The following is a 15,412-nucleotide window of genomic DNA, read 5'->3' on the forward strand; positions in this document are numbered from 1 at the left end:
TGACAAAACACCGCTGAGGTGCAGATGCACTATTGTCCCAATGGCCAGTTTTGGTGGCTGTTTACGCCAAATTAGCGCAAAGGGCTTATGGGCGGGAGGAATTAGTATTTTGTATAAGTAAAATGAATTTGTAGCATTAAGCTATTGAATTGTTGCATTTACGACATACTGACAGAAGCTCGTTGCTATAGAACATACATGTAATATGTGAATACGATAGAGAAAGAGGAAGAACATGCATTTAATAGGTGAATATCGAAATTGAAAAGAAGAAGAGATTAAATTGATTTGAATTCCGACTCGGTCGAACCAGCAGCACTTGGCTTTTTATTTCGAGATCTTGATTCCGAACTGGTTGCGAGGAGTTGCGGAAACAGTGGCCAAAAGCTAATTTTTAAAAGTTAAAACCAAGACACGGTTTTTAACGCTCTGTATTAGAGTGACCAAGAAAGTTGCGTACCAGAAAATTTCATAGATGGCGCCACTTTCGAAAAATCTGCTTTGAAACCTAGCGGTCATTATTGCACAGAATGTGCAGGGAAAAAGTACCAATTTTACTGCTGTTTTAAATATCTCATAAATTGGGAAATACGATTAACCGATCCAATATTTTTTATGCACGTGTTCTTTAATGTGAACGATATCTAGTGGTTGGCGAAGTCTTCTACATCTAGATGTAGTCCTGAGTGCCGTGTATAAAAGTTGTGACGCGTAAGAAGCGTCTCACACGTCCCTTCTCGTTAGTTTTCAAATATCTTCATAATTGTAGCTTTGGGAGGTTTTCGCCCTTTTGCAGGGTTGAAGGAAGCGGGGCTCATTTGAGAAATACACTAGCAAAATTGGATGCAAAATTTGGTGGCTCTAGTTTATATAGAATAAGAAAGTAGAGTCGCTTTTGAACGAGACTCACAACGTCCCTTCTCGTTTATTCAAGTTTCGTGTTGAAAACCAACACTGCGGATCTCCCACAAAACCTTAGTTGTTGGTGACAGCCAAGTTTACAACACGATCGTAGACCAGGGACCGCACATCGTTTGACATGATAAAGTCGAAGTGTGAAAAGCTCTTGAGTTCCACTTTCCGATTCTCGATGCAGTTGGGCAAACTTTCCTGCAGATTGGCGACGTCAGATCCAGATGCCAGCCAATCGTCTTCCCCATGATGCAGGACAACCTTGCACTGCGTCTGCGACAGGTTATAGGATGGTGGGAAAAGGGATTTGTAGTGAATGAGGTTTCTAGTCGGACCGAAGTCGTAGCGATGGAAGCTGAGCTTCTTCTGCAGCTGGGCATAGTGGTGGATCTGCTTGGTGGAGGATCCCTGGGAAGAGTGACCAACGATGATGGGAGTCAGAGTCTGAGAAAAGACGGAAAGCGTGAATCCAAATCTGCTCTTGGACCAGGTCAAGTCAGATTCATACCATATTAAAGCCATGCCAATTGAAGCCACATAGAACAAAGTCAAACATTCCGCAAATTTTACTCGTGATCCTGTTGGCCGGGCAGATGTGGTGCCTAAACTGCTGGATGAGCTTTGTGGTAAGGGAGACAGCGTAGCCTCCCAGTTTTACAAGAAGCGTCTGTAAATGAACCATGGAAGTTATGGAACCTGAGTCATGAAAGAGACTAGGACTCACCGACAGAGGTCCCCTGAAAAAGCTCATGAACTTGAGCACTGGACTGCGGGTCTCCTTCATGAACACTGACGGTGAGAGGGCCTGCATGATGTTTACTTTGATGGAGTAGCTAGGCAGTTCGCTGCACATTACGAAGAACACGGTCGATCCCTGGGAGTGGCCAATGTACTGAATCTTCTGGTAGTTCGTGCGCTCCAGGATGAAGTCGATGGACGGTGGCAGATCTTTGACACCAATTTCATGGAAGGAGAAGTCCCAGTATTCCTTCATACTGATAAACTTTTTCGTATGTTCCCTGGAGTAAATATTTCCGCGCGTGTTCAGCATCCAGACATCGTAGCCCTGCAGATACAGGATGTAGGCTAACCCATTTGACGGGCCCAACATCACCCAGGCAGCTGAGCTGGACATGAGGCCATGAACCAGCAAAATGGGCTGAGCACCTGGTCGCGGCATGCGGTGCAGGCACAGCTTGTAGCCATCTTCAGTGGTCACGAAGTGGGTCTCTACGGGAAATCCATACTTTCTGATGAGCTCATCCTGTAAACAAATAGTTTGTGCTTAAGGAGATCAAAAAATAATGTAAGGGATGTTCTTATAGCCGACTCACCGTCTTAAGCTGCCCATTGGATTCAATGTCAGTATCAGTGAAGTGATTAATTTGAATCTGTTTCTCCATACGAATCGAGTTCTGAACCGAATTGTCTGAGTTGCGATTTGGTTGAATGTCCTGAAATTGAACTTGACTCCACTGCGGTATATTTTGGATTTCAATTACAGGATTATAGGAGGAGTCTCCAGATATATTAAGTTGGGTTTGTCTCTGATATTGAATCTGCTTATTCGATGTTCCCAGTTGCAACTCTCCTTGGCGCTTTATATGAATCGAGTTCTGAACCGAATCGTCTGGGCTTAGAAATGGTTGAACGGGTAGAGCTTGACCTTGACTCTGCGGTATATTTTCGCTTGGATTATTGGAGCCTTTTGATATTTCAAGTTGGGTTTGTCTCTGATATTGAATCTGCTTATTCGATGTTCCCAGTTGCAACTCTCCTTGGCGCTTTATGTGAATCGTGTGCTGAACCGACGTGTCCGACTCGGGATATCCTTGAGGGTTTTGAGCTTTATCGCCAACAAAACTGATCCGATTATCTGATTGCACTTGACTCCACTGCGGTCTATTTTGGCTTTGAATTGTTGGATTATAGGAGGAGTCTCCAGATATATTAAGTTGGGTTTGTCTCTGATATTGAATCTGCTTATTCGATGTTCCCAGTTGCAACTCTCCTTGGCGCTTTATATGAATCGAGTTCTGAACCGAATCGTCTGGGCTTAGAAATGGTTGAACGGGTAGAGCTTGACCTGGACTCTGCGGTATATTTTCGCTTGGATTATTGGAGCCTTTTGATATTTCAAGTTGGGTTTGTCTCTGATATTGAATCTGCTTATTCGATGTTCCCAGTTGCAACTCTCCTTGGCGCTTTATGTGAATCGTGTGCTGAACCGACGTGTCCGACTCGGGATATCCTTGAGGGTTTTGAGCTTTATCGCCAACAAAACTGATCCGATTATCTGATTGCACTTGACTCCACTGCGGTCTATTTTGGCTTTGAATTGTTGGATTATAGGAGGAGTCTCCAGATATATTAAGTTGGGTTTGTCTCTGATATTGAATCTGCTTATTCGATGTTCCCAGTTGCAACTCTCCTTGGCGCTTTATATGAATCGAGTTCTGAACCGAATCGTCTGGGCTTAGAAATGGTTGAACGGGTAGAGCTTGACCTTGACTCTGCGGTATATTTTCGCTTGGATTATTGGAGCCTTTTGATATTTCAAGTTGGGTTTGTCTCTGATATTGAATCTGCTTATTCGATGTTCCCAGTTGCAACTCTCCTTGGCGCTTTATGTGAATCGTGTGCTGAACCGACGTGTCCGACTCGGGATATCCTTGAGGGTTTTGAGCTTTATCGCCATCAAAACTGATCTGATTATCTGATTGCACTTGACTCCACTGCGGTATATTTTGGCTTGGATTATTGGAGCCGTTTGATATTTCAAGTTGGGTTTGTCTCTGATATTGAATCTGCTTATTGAACTTATGTCGCNGCAACTCTCCTTGGCGCTTTATGTGAATTGAGTTCTGAACCGAATCGTCTGGGCTTAGAAATGGTTGAACGGGTAGAGCTTGACCTGGACTCTGCGGTATATTTTCGCTTGGATTATTGTAGCCTTTTGATATTTCAAGTTGGGTTTGTCTCTGATATTGAATCTGCTTATTCAAATTTGTTCCCAGTTGCAACTCTCCCTGACGCTTTATATGAATCGAGTTCTGAACCGAATCGTCTGGGTTTAGAAATGGTTGAACTGGTAGAGCTTGACCTGGACTCTGCGGTATATTTTCGCTTGGATTATCGGAGCCTTTTGATATTTCAATTTGGGTTTGTCTCTGATATTGAATCTGCTTATTCAAATTTGTTCCCAGCTGCAACTCTCCCTGGCGCTTTATGTGAATCGTGTGCTGAACTGTCGTGTCCGACTCGGGATATCCTTGAGGGTTTTGAGCTTTATCGCCATCAAAACTGATCTGATTATCTGATTGCACTTGACTCCACTGCGGTATATTTTGGCTTGGANAGTCTCCAGATATATTAAGTTTGGTTTGTCTCTGATATTGAATCTGCTTATTCGATGTTCCCAGTTGCAACTCTCCTTGGCGCTTTATATGAATCGAGTTCTGAACCGAATCGTCTGGGTTTAGAAATGGTTGAACTGGTAGAGCTTGACCTGGACTCTGCGGTATATTTTCGCTTGGATTATTGGAGCCTTTTGATATTTCAAGTTGGGTTTGTCTCTGATATTGAATCTGCTTATTCGATGTTCCCAGTTGCAACTCTCCTTGGCGCTTTATGTGAATCGTGTGCTGAACCGACGTGTCCGACTCGGGATATCCTTGAGGGTTTTGAGCTTTATCGCCAACAAAACTGATCCGATTATCTGATTGCACTTGACTCCACTGCGGTCTATTTTGGCTTTGAATTGTTGGATTATAGGAGGAGTCTCCAGATATATTAAGTTGGGTTTGTCTCTGATATTGAATCTGCTTATTCGATGTTCCCAGTTGCAACTCTCCTTGGCGCTTTATATGAATCGAGTTCTGAACCGAATCGTCTGGGCTTAGAAATGGTTGAACGGGTAGAGCTTGACCTTGACTCTGCGGTATATTTTCGCTTGGATTATTGGAGCCTTTTGATATTTCAAGTTGGGTTTGTCTCTGATATTGAATCTGCTTATTCGATGTTCCCAGTTGCAACTCTCCTTGGCGCTTTATGTGAATCGTGTGCTGAACCGACGTGTCCGACTCGGGATATCCTTGAGGGTTTTGAGCTTTATCGCCATCAAAACTGATCTGATTATCTGATTGCACTTGACTCCACTGCGGTATATTTTGGCTTGGATTATTGGAGCCGTTTGATATTTCAAGTTGGGTTTGTCTCTGATATTGAATCTGCTTATTCGATGTTCCCAGTTGCAACTCTCCTTGGCGCTTTATGTGAATTGAGTTCTGAACCGAATCGTCTGGGTTTAGAAATGGTTGAACTGGTAGAGCTTGACCTGGACTCTGCGGTATATTTTCTCTTGGATTATCGGAGCCTTTTGATATTTCAAGTTGGGTTTGTCTCTGATATTGAATCTGCTTATTCAAATTTGTTCCCAGCTGCAACTCTCCCTGGCGCTTTATGTGAATCGTGTGCTGAACTGTCGTGTCCGACTCGGGATATCCTTGAGGGTTTTGAGCTTTATCGCCATCAAAACTGATCTGATTATCTGATTGCACTTGACTCCACTGCGGTATATTTTGGCTTGGATTATTGGAGCCGTTTGATATTTCAAGTTGGGTTTGTCTCTGATATTGAATCTGCTTATTCGATGTTCCCAGTTGCAACTCTCCTTGGCGCTTTATGTGAATTGAGTTCTGAACCGAATCGTCTGGGCTTAGAAATGGTTGAACGGGTAGAGCTTGACCTGGACTCTGCGGTATATTTTCGCTTGGATTATTGTAGCCTTTTGATATTTCAAGTTGGGTTTGTCTCTGATATTGAATCTGCTTATTCAAATTTGTTCCCAGTTGCAACTCTCCTTGGCGCTTTATATGAATCGAGTTCTGAACCGAATCGTCTGGGTTTAGAAATGGTTGAACGGGTAGAGCTTGACCTGGACTCTGCGGTATATTTTCGCTTGGATTATCGGAGCCTTTTGATATTTCAATTTGGGTTTGTCTCTGATATTGAATCTGCTTATTCAAATTTCTTCCCAGCTGCAACGCTCCCTGGCGCTTTATGTGAATCATGTGCTGAACCGGCGTGTCTGAGTCAGGATATCTTTGAGTGTTTTGAGATTTATCGCTTTGATAACTGATCCGTTTCTGTGATTGCACTTGACTCCACTTCTGTGTTTTTTGTGTTAGAGTTAATGGCTCCGTTCGCTGAATTTTGTTAGTGACAACCACGTTTACAACACGATCGTAGACCAGGGACCGCACATCGTTTGACATGATAAAGTCGAAGTGTGAAAAGCTCTTGAGTTCCACTTTCCGATTCTCGATGCAGTTGGGCAAACTTTCCTGCAGTTTGGCGACGTCCGAGCCAGATGAAAGCCAATCGCCTTCTCCATGATGCAGGACGACCTTGCACTGCGTCTGCGATAGGTTATAGGAGGGTGGGGAAATGGATTTGTAGTGCATGAGGTTACTGGTCGAACCGTAATCGTAGCGACGGAAGTGGAGCGTTAGCTTCGTGTGCATCTGGGCATAATGGTGGATCAGCTTGGTGGAGGATCCCTGGGAAGAGTGACCTAAGATGATGGGAGCGATAGTCTGAAAGGAGAGAGGAGATAGGAAGTTTTAAAGTGTTAATCCACATCTGCTGGATCTGCAAGTCAAGTCAGATTCATACCATATTAAAGCCATGCCAATTGAAGCCACATAGAACATAGTCAAACATTCCGCAAATTTTACTCGTGATCCTGTTGGCCGGGCAGATGTGGTGCTTAAACTTATCGATGAGCTTTGTGGTAAGGGAGACAGCGTAGCCTCCTAGTTGTTGGAGTAGGACCTGTAAGTGCGCCCTGTAAGTCATGGCAAGTGCGTCATCAAATATTTCTAGGACTCACCGTCAAAGGTCCCTTGAAAAAGCTCATAAACTGGAGCACTGGACTGCGGGTCTCCTTCATGAACACTGACGGTGAGAGGGCCTGCATGATGATTACTTTGCTGGAGTAGCTAGGCAGTTCGCTGCACATTACGAAGAACACGGTCGATCCCTGGGAGTGGCCAATGTACTGAATCTGCTGGTAGTTCGTGCGCTCCAGGATCAAGTCGATGGTCGGTGGCAGATCTTTGACACCAATGTCATGGAAGGAGAAGTCCCAGTATTCCCTCATGCTGATAAACTTCTTTGTGTGCTCCATGGAGTAAATGTTTCCGCGCGTGTTCAGCATCCAGACATCGTAGCCCTGCAGATACAGGATGTAGGCTAACCCATTTGACGGGCCCAACATCACCCAGGCAGCTGAGCTGGACATGAGGCCATGAACCAGCAAAATGGGCTGAGCACCTGGTCGCGGCATGCGGTGCAGGCACAGCTTGTAGCCATCTTCAGTGGTCACGAAGTGGGTCTCTACGGGGAATCCATACTTTTTGATGAGCTCAACCTGTAAGAAATAGTTTGTGTTTAAAGAAAGCCAATCCTTGTTCTATTATCCTTATTCTATCATCCAACTTACCGTCTTAAGTTTCCCATCGATTTCAATGTCGGCCTCTGTGAACTGTCTTATTTCAATCTTGGCCTCTACTTGAAGCGAGCGCTGAGCTGTCCGCTGAGAGCTTTCATGTTGGATTTCCCGTGCAGGTTGGTTGGCTTTGGGCTGGTCGGAGGACTGTGACCCGAGGCCGAATCCTCCGTAAATGTGAACACCCCCATTGATGCTGACGTTGGTAGATATTCGAGGAATAATTGCGCGCCGGTCCTTCCCGCTTTGTAGAATATGGCAGAGCAGGCAATCCCTTGCATCGATGATGACGCTGGCCTGGAGGAGTAGAAGCGCGAACAGCGCGTTACAGTAGACGATCCGCATCCTGATAGTGGATGGGTTACAGTGCGGTCCACTTGGGAGTTCCGCCTTATATAGGACCCCTCTGGAATGTGGCGTGCCGAGACGGATTTCTAGTGTGAAATAGACTGAGCCGTGGAAATGGGCGTTACGAATGCCCCCCGCACACGTAAACCCCTTACATAACTGACATCATTATCAATGGCTACGGAACCTTTTCTATTTCCTTGTAGATAGGCTCTGTGGCTCCTGTTTTCATTCGTTTTCACAACACTTTGTTCACTTCCTTTACATTTTGTTCAATTATTTTGCTCCTTTGTTGTTTTCCTTTACACGCACCAAAGCGATCCTCAACATGTCCATCCACACAATTATGTCGGCGGGATCGATGGATTCCGTTGCCAGTGTGCAATATCTTGGGGTGCACAAATCCGTTGTACCCCAGCAGCAGGACGAACTCGATGAGGACATGGAGGAGTTATACAGGAGGATAATGCCTATAGATCCCAACTACGATCCGGCGCTATGTCGGGATCAGTTCCTGCAGACCTTATTTGATGATCTGGGTATCTGCTCTTCGAATGAAGAAGTTCCTGAAGGATCCCCGATGGGCTCTGCCTTTAGTGCATATTCGTTGGACCCTCAATCCGCACGACCTCCGAATTGGACCCTCGAGAGCTTCGTGCGCAAGTTGAAACAAAAGGAGGCCCTCGACGCCCTAATGCCTCAGGCCAGCGGCATCCAGATAGGGGAAAGGCTCCTGCCCCTGGCCGCGAAAATGGGTCGATACGATGAACTGCTGGAGTCCATGCAGCGGTCGTCGTTGTTCTTTATGTTCCGGCGAACATGCTACCAGCTGCAGGTGCTCCAGAAGGCTTGTGTCCAGCAAGAGGAGATGGATGTGAAGGAGCTGCCTAACAACATGTTCTCCTGGTCGTTGGAGGACTTCTTTCGACGGCGCGAGCTTAAGGACTTTGTCTACTTGGACGTTCTGGTGAGGGATCACACCCCCTACACCTTGGGTTGGGCGAAGTACCGGGTGGATCTGCAGGAGACCGAGCGTTTCTACAAGTATTTCTACTCTGAGATCTTCAAGGGCGCCGGCTACCGCAAGCTGCTGGCCCTGATCTGGGAGCAGAAGCAAATGCTGATCATCGACAAGGCCTTGGAGGTGGACCTGGAAAACTCGAAGGCCTCCTTGGAGAGTACAAATCTCAAGGCTCGTCGCTACTCGAATGCCTGGTGGGAGGGCTACAAGGGCAACTTGGTCGAAGAGCTCCAGCAGCACCTCATGGAGGCAACTGTGACGATTCCCATCGAGTGCCGTTACCTCTGTGCCTACTACGCCACCGAAGTGGAGATGCAGGAGATAAAGGACAACGTGCGCACCCGCCAGCTACAGAAGGAGCTCGATGACGTCAGAAGGTGGATCCAGCAGAGTAACGACACCACGCAAGCGTCCCTCAATACCTACTACGTGCTCATCGAGGTAACTGTAATCATCCTCTCTCTTTCGCAACCACACTCATCACTTATTGTTCATCCATAACAGGACTACCGTAATCGACTTAGCGCACTCAGTGATAAATACGATAGGGACATGGATCACTGGGAGAACGAAATACTTCAAACCAACTTTCGCCTGGCCAAGGCACGCGATGACTTGAAAGAAGCGATTGATAATGTCAGTTTTATGCGTCGCCGTATTAACGAAGTTCAAGCTTTGATACAGGCAGAGCAACAGGCGGAGATCGACCGAGTGGTATGTACATACAGGAGCAAATGAGGAGCAAATGCTTTCTGAACTGTTTGTTGATGTGTTTTATTACGGCCGTACGGGACTAGTACCGCAATTCTCTTTTGTGGCTATCCTTCGCCTCTGCTTCGCTACTCGGCTTTGACAATTCTTTCTGATGTCTTTGGCGCGGCACAGTGGGCACTCATCCGAAAATATGTGGCATATGTCGAAAAGTATTGCATTTAATGAATATCTAATCTAATAGAAAACGTCTCAGAACTTGAAATTATCGAAGTTGAAAATTGTTGTACAAAAATGCATTGAGCTCTTATTCACTTATTACTTTTGCAAGCTGAAATAGTGCCCATTGTGCCACGGGGCTGAGGTTGGTGAGTTGAAGCTTCTACCTGCAGCAGCAGTGCATCAGCGGAGACGAGGCATAGGCGAAAAGAGAATTGAGACCCCGCGCTCCCCCTCTGTCTGTGGGGCGTAAAATTACAGCAGGCCATGGAACAGTTATTTGGTCGCTCATGCAATGTCTTTGTATTGTACAGTCTTTGCCGATACCCAAATGTGATCACTTTCCCCCAGGTCAACGAGCAACAAGAACGCCAGAAGACTGCCAATGGAACTGACACGAATGCCCCTCGGCAGAAAGTGAAGGGCAAGGCCAAGTACCGCAAAGTCCTTTCCAAGCAACGAAAATCATAACTAATATCGTCAGGCAAGACAATTTTAAAACAGTATTTCGGACCTGAGAATCGGAATATCCTCAAACTGTAGTGAACTAAAATTATAGTGGAAATACAAGAGAATAAGTTATAAGAAAAAGGATACTTCCATAGAGCATGGTACCTTGGTTAGAAGCAGCAAACTCGAATTGTAGTTTGCCTGCCAATTCTGGCTACTCTGAAGGACTTAGGCCATGATTTACTTTAGTCTTGCAACATTTGCGGTGATTTGTAAATTTTTTCCAAGGGTATCAAGCCTTGGACAAATGGCATATTAAGCTGCCAAGGCTGGACGGAGAAAACCCTGATTATCCTTGGCCATCCTTTGGTCAAACTCTGTACTGAAGAGCTTGACACATATTAAATTTCATTTCGCTGGCAGTTGGAATAAGAATCGGGCGCCTAATGAAGGTTAAGCAACTTTTAATGTCCTGGTCCCAGCCATTTGGCAGACCATTAAATGTTCTGCCTGGCAACATGCCATATGTTTCCACCAGGACATAAGCCTTCGGTCTGGGATCATGCCCGAGAAATGATTCAGAAAAAACTTTTCCTTATCATTTCTGCGCAAAAAGTCATAAAGACGTTGCCTAAGTATGCATGGGGATGTGGCTGTGGATGTGTGCCCTGAGTGCACGGCATGACATGACGATGACAGTAATCGTAATCCAAGTCATGATAATGATGACACTGGAGCCGACACCCTTCTAAGCATATGTTGGGGCTTGGCATTACGGCACATGGAGTCAGGTTGTGTTAACGGCATAACGGTTAGCCACGGACGGTTAACGATTTTCACCCTTTAAACGCTTGCGTTACACTGTTTTATCCAACCATGAATGTTAGCACTGTTTCCACAGAACTTTTCCCAGACTTTTGCAATGAAAATCAAAGCAGATTTAAAGTCTCCAAATTGCCTGCTTTTCTCTTGCTTTAGGTGGACGAAAACTTAAATATTACAAAAATATTCCATCCTGGACTCCAAATCAGTTAAAGATTCCCGTCTTGGCTAACGAAACTCTTGCTCGGCATAACGATGCGATTGTTCTTGATTATTCCCCATTAAGTTTTAGATTATATTCGGCCTGATTGTTTTTAGCACCTCCTTCACGCTCGACAGACTCATGCTCTAGTATGGGAACCAGCCATAGGTGTCTACTCCCATGTCTACACCAGCCTCGGACCCCTTACTAGTCAAGCAGAACTTTAACTTTGAACCCGTCTCCCGTCTTGAAATGTTTCATGAGAATTTACATGTCGACCTGCCTATGTTCTCGTCATACCAGACGACTCCATGGCCTTTCCATCAGTAATTTCATGCTCCATTGGCCAGTGACATCGCTGAACATTCAATGGAATGCTTTCACCCCACTATTCACGCTCTGGACTTTAAGTAAATATCTTCTTCCGTAAGCCAAAGTCGACATTCGATTATCGCTTCTGCAGAACTTTTGATGATTGTTTATGCAACTGCCTCGTGGAACTGCCACTATCTGCCAGCCGCCTCCAGGGCCACTCGCTTCCGCTCGCCATTTCTTTCGCGTGCCTTCTCGGGGGTCCATATATTTCTGTATCCTGCCAACCAACACGAAAAGTCCATTTCGAAATTTATATGCACACAAATTGAATGCACAGATGGGTGGTGTGGAAACTCTGTTGGTCGCTTAAAAAAGTTGGCTGCATTCCTCGCAAAGCAAAACAAAAGGACGAAAACAAAGCGAAATGCCTTTAAGTGACACTTGCCGTGGGGCCTTCGTGTGGCACAGAGGTTTTCCACTCAACTATTGAGCGGGAGTTGGAGGAAAGGCGCGAAGAAAATTTCTGTTACATATTTAAATACAAATTTTCAATTGAAGTTGTCTCAGTTTCATATTATTAATTTGTAGCCAGCCACAATAAGGAATGTTTTTCATCTGAAAATATTCTGTAGAAGGCGTCAGTTTTATTTATTCTCTGCTGCACGCTCTCAAGCCCTTTCTGCAAACACATTTTGTTCCAGACTGCTGGAGCTGCTTTAAGCTCCTTGGGGCTTGTTGTCGACTCCGTTGCTGCCTTGAACTTCCGTTTGGCTCATTTGCTGGTGGCAGCGAACAATAAACCAGCGACCCACCAGGTTTGTTGCACTTTGAACTTCGGTGGAGCGCGGGAAGTTCACCTCGGCTATGAGGCAGCTCTGGCACTTGGTCCGATGCAATTGTGATTGCTCTTGGCATAAATTAAAAGCGCGAACCGCGGTTGCCATTTGGCAGCTGCTGCCTGGCCCCAGAGCCCAGATCCCAGAGCCCAGAGCCCAGAGGGCTGGCATTTGTTTCGTTTTGCGGTGTGTCACCGAGAGCTAACCTGGCCTGAACCTGCAAGTGCCAGTTCTAAGCTCAATAATCGCTGAATGCGCGGCTGGTGCAACTTTGTCTTGTGTATGCTAATTTCATTACAATGCAGCTGGATGGCCCTCTACTCCTCTGCAAGCGTTTGCCAGTCCAGGACCCTTCTCAATGCCCAATGAATTATGATGGACGTTGTCATGACTGGACACAGTATGCGGTCTGCGGCTCTGCGGCTCTGCGGCTCTGCGGCTCTGCGGCTCTGCGGCTCTGCGTGTGTGTGCTGTCCGTGTTTATCTATCGCCAACGTATACTTAGCACATTGCCGGAGATGGCTGGCTAGGCGTTTTTGCCCGACACGCCCTTCAGCAAGAGCGGGGGCAGCCATGAAGTGCTTAGCGCTGGGCTACTCATTCGCAATCACACTGAGAGAAATTAGACCAATAAACAGATTCATTTAGGAAAGATTCGGAAGGAGAAAAGGCGGAAAAATGTTCTTAAAATGTTCTTTGGTTAACATTTTCCACAAGTTTTGGCAAGCCAAATCTTTCTTTTCAGTGCAAGGGTGAACCAGTTTGAGGCGGAACCCTTTGGCCGGCTCCACTTCATTGTGAACATTTCTCAATTGATTATCGTTAGTTTGTGCCAAGGGTAAGTTCGCGAGTGTGGTTCGTGTGTGATAACGCCATAATTATGCCTCCAGCCTTGGCGTGCTCGACGCTGTTATGGCTGTACGATTATATTTGCACGCATGTCCTGTACGCTGGCAATCGCGGACAATGTCCGCTCTTTGCATGCGCCTCTTACATCTAAGTAAATAATCCACACAAACTGGCCCTGAAATATTTCATTATCGTAATGAAAAGGACGCTCGAAGTGCCCCTCGTGGCTGGGGTTATTGATAATGAAAGGGGCAAAGTGTTTCGCCATTACCCCAGAGACTTATGTGGGATTTTTCACATTGATGCGAGGCTTGACAGCTGACAGATGAATGGAGAAAATATTAATTATAGAAACTACTTGCAAGTGTGTGGAATTTAATTAGTGTTGCCCACAAATCACTGCCCTTCGCTGTGCAATTAGTGCGGAAAAGCGACTTTCATTCCACTGGAATTTAATTCAATTAATTTATGACTGCAATTACAAATCATATTAAATGAAGTAACGATGCAAAATGAGCACCCAGCCGCAGGCAAGTCCGATCACTCGTTCATCTCTGTGTCCCACTTCATTCCCACTGCTGTAGGACAGTGTAAAAATCCCGTGTTTTACGCCTTGCTTGCCCCGCAGCTGAATGTCTTCTCGCTTTCCATAAATTAATCAATTGCTCCGTCAGTGCCGCCATCCATTGTAATCCTTTATCAGTCGCTCGTTTTATTGCGCCTACGGACACGGCCATGGATACGGATTGTCAGCCAAATAATGACGCAATTAATGAAAGAGCATCATCATTTTTGCATCGAGCGAAATTAACAAGCAGTCGACACGTCAGTTGTCAGTCGCCGAAGTCCCCCACGATGCTGTTAGTTAATGAACTTAAATGCAGCTTTAATTTGCATATTTTCGTTGGTGCTTTAAGTCTCCGAATGTGGCAGAGATTTGCAGCTACAGACCCTGACCCTGAACTTGTCGCAACACTAATTACAAAATGCAGACAAATGGAGGCGTACAGCATGAGGCATGGCAGCTGGAAACGAACTGTAATTGGCATCCAGTTGGCTGCGAGTCAAGTCTGCCACCAGCCACGATTCAGGCTGAAGTCCGTACGGAAGGGATCCGCTGTCTGTCCTTGCACTTGACTTTAACCTTTTGCTGAAGTTGTGCCTTTGACTAGCCCGAAGAATCGAGTGGAGTGCTGGCTCCGCTCCAAAGTTGCCAAAGTCGTAAAGTTCCGCCCGACAGTTTAAGCAGCCCCAAAACTTCAGGCCACTCTTCACGCACTCCTCCTCCCGTTTCTGCTCGGCCATAATGAGGCGAATTTGGCCAGGCCATAAAGCCTGGGCCTCCGCCGCGAGGGGGAGAACTCTTTTTGGACATGCCTAAAATTTCGCATGAAATTTAATGCGCGCGTGATTAAAAGTCACGTGCCTGGCTCCAACTTCTGCCTCTAATGTGTGCCCCCAAGGAACAATGCTGATCGTAATCTGCGGCAGCATAGATGCTGCTGCTAACGAGCCAGCCTAGACTGGGCCGCCGCTTTTGTACACCTCAAAGACTGGCAGCAGACTTGCTCCCATTGTTTCCACTCAGCTCCAAGCAGAGGCTAACCAATTGATTGGTTTCTCTCTTTCCATTGTGGTCCAAGCGGGTTTCTGCTGGGTCTCTGGGTCTGGGCCGATTGTCGTGTGATTGGCAGCTGGCAAGCGAATCGCTAATTGTGGTGCCACGCGTCCAAAATGGGTTCCCCTTTTAAGGTTTAACCAGGAAATTAGTTAAGTCAAGATGTGGGTCAAAGGGGCAACGATTCCCCGACACTTTCGGTGGCAACTTTGGCTCTGGACAATTTCTTTTGAACGAAGTTTCCTCACGAACGCCATTTTAAAGGCATTCAAGAGCTTTTCCCCGAAGTTCACGCATGTCAAGCATGAAACCAACAGAATCCATTCCAATGGCCTGTCAAGTTGCCAAAGTCCCAACATGTGGTGACAACGCCGAATTAAGTTATTAACCAGAACGAGCAGACCAGACCAGAGGCGAACAGCAGGCCTGGAACAGATTGAAAAGACCCGGGACCGGAGGAGCCCATTGCCTGTCTGCCAGCGGCAAATAAAAGGAACGGCAAATATTTTATGCAAAAGCCGGAATCAATTTTTGCCAATCCATTGTAGAAAAAAAGAAGAGCAGGCGATGACATGGGGCCGCATGAAATGTTTGCTAA

The 15,412-nt window shown here is 46.0% G+C and overlaps 2 protein-coding genes across 4 annotated transcripts; one reads left to right on the forward strand and one right to left on the reverse strand.

Annotated features, from left to right (window-relative positions):
* Window positions 1-963: 963 nt before the first annotated feature.
* Window positions 964-7,793, reverse strand: LOC117584314. Of its 3 annotated transcripts, XM_034273142.1 has the most exons (9): window positions 7,418-7,792; window positions 6,806-7,345; window positions 6,589-6,747; window positions 5,462-6,509; window positions 3,752-4,228; window positions 2,247-3,529; window positions 1,637-2,176; window positions 1,421-1,579; window positions 964-1,356 (listed from the first exon to the last, which is right to left on the reverse strand). In XM_034273142.1, the coding sequence occupies exons 1-9, from the start codon at window positions 7,766-7,768 to the stop codon at window positions 976-978; spliced, it is 4,938 nt and encodes a 1,645-aa protein (XP_034129033.1). In that variant the 5' UTR covers window positions 7,769-7,792; the 3' UTR covers window positions 964-975. The 3 variants fall into 3 exon arrangements, with proteins under 3 accessions (XP_034129033.1, XP_034129032.1, XP_034129034.1); XM_034273141.1 differs by lacking the exon at window positions 3,752-4,228 and having other exon boundaries at window positions 2,247-3,719; window positions 4,500-6,509; window positions 7,418-7,793; XM_034273143.1 differs by lacking the exon at window positions 3,752-4,228 and having other exon boundaries at window positions 2,247-3,719; window positions 5,553-6,509; window positions 7,418-7,791.
* Window positions 7,794-8,020: 227 nt separating this feature from the next.
* LOC117584072 lies at window positions 8,021-10,208 on the forward strand. The gene is made up of 3 exons (XM_034272816.1): window positions 8,021-9,233; window positions 9,297-9,506; window positions 10,074-10,208. The coding sequence occupies exons 1-3, from the start codon at window positions 8,100-8,102 to the stop codon at window positions 10,191-10,193; spliced, it is 1,464 nt and encodes a 487-aa protein (XP_034128707.1). The 5' UTR covers window positions 8,021-8,099; the 3' UTR covers window positions 10,194-10,208.
* Window positions 10,209-15,412: the final 5,204 nt, after the last annotated feature.

The sequence above is a fragment of the Drosophila guanche genome, unplaced genomic scaffold (assembly GCF_900245975.1).
Source record: "Drosophila guanche unplaced genomic scaffold, DGUA_6, whole genome shotgun sequence".
Classification (NCBI taxonomy): domain Eukaryota; kingdom Metazoa; phylum Arthropoda; class Insecta; order Diptera; family Drosophilidae; genus Drosophila; species Drosophila guanche.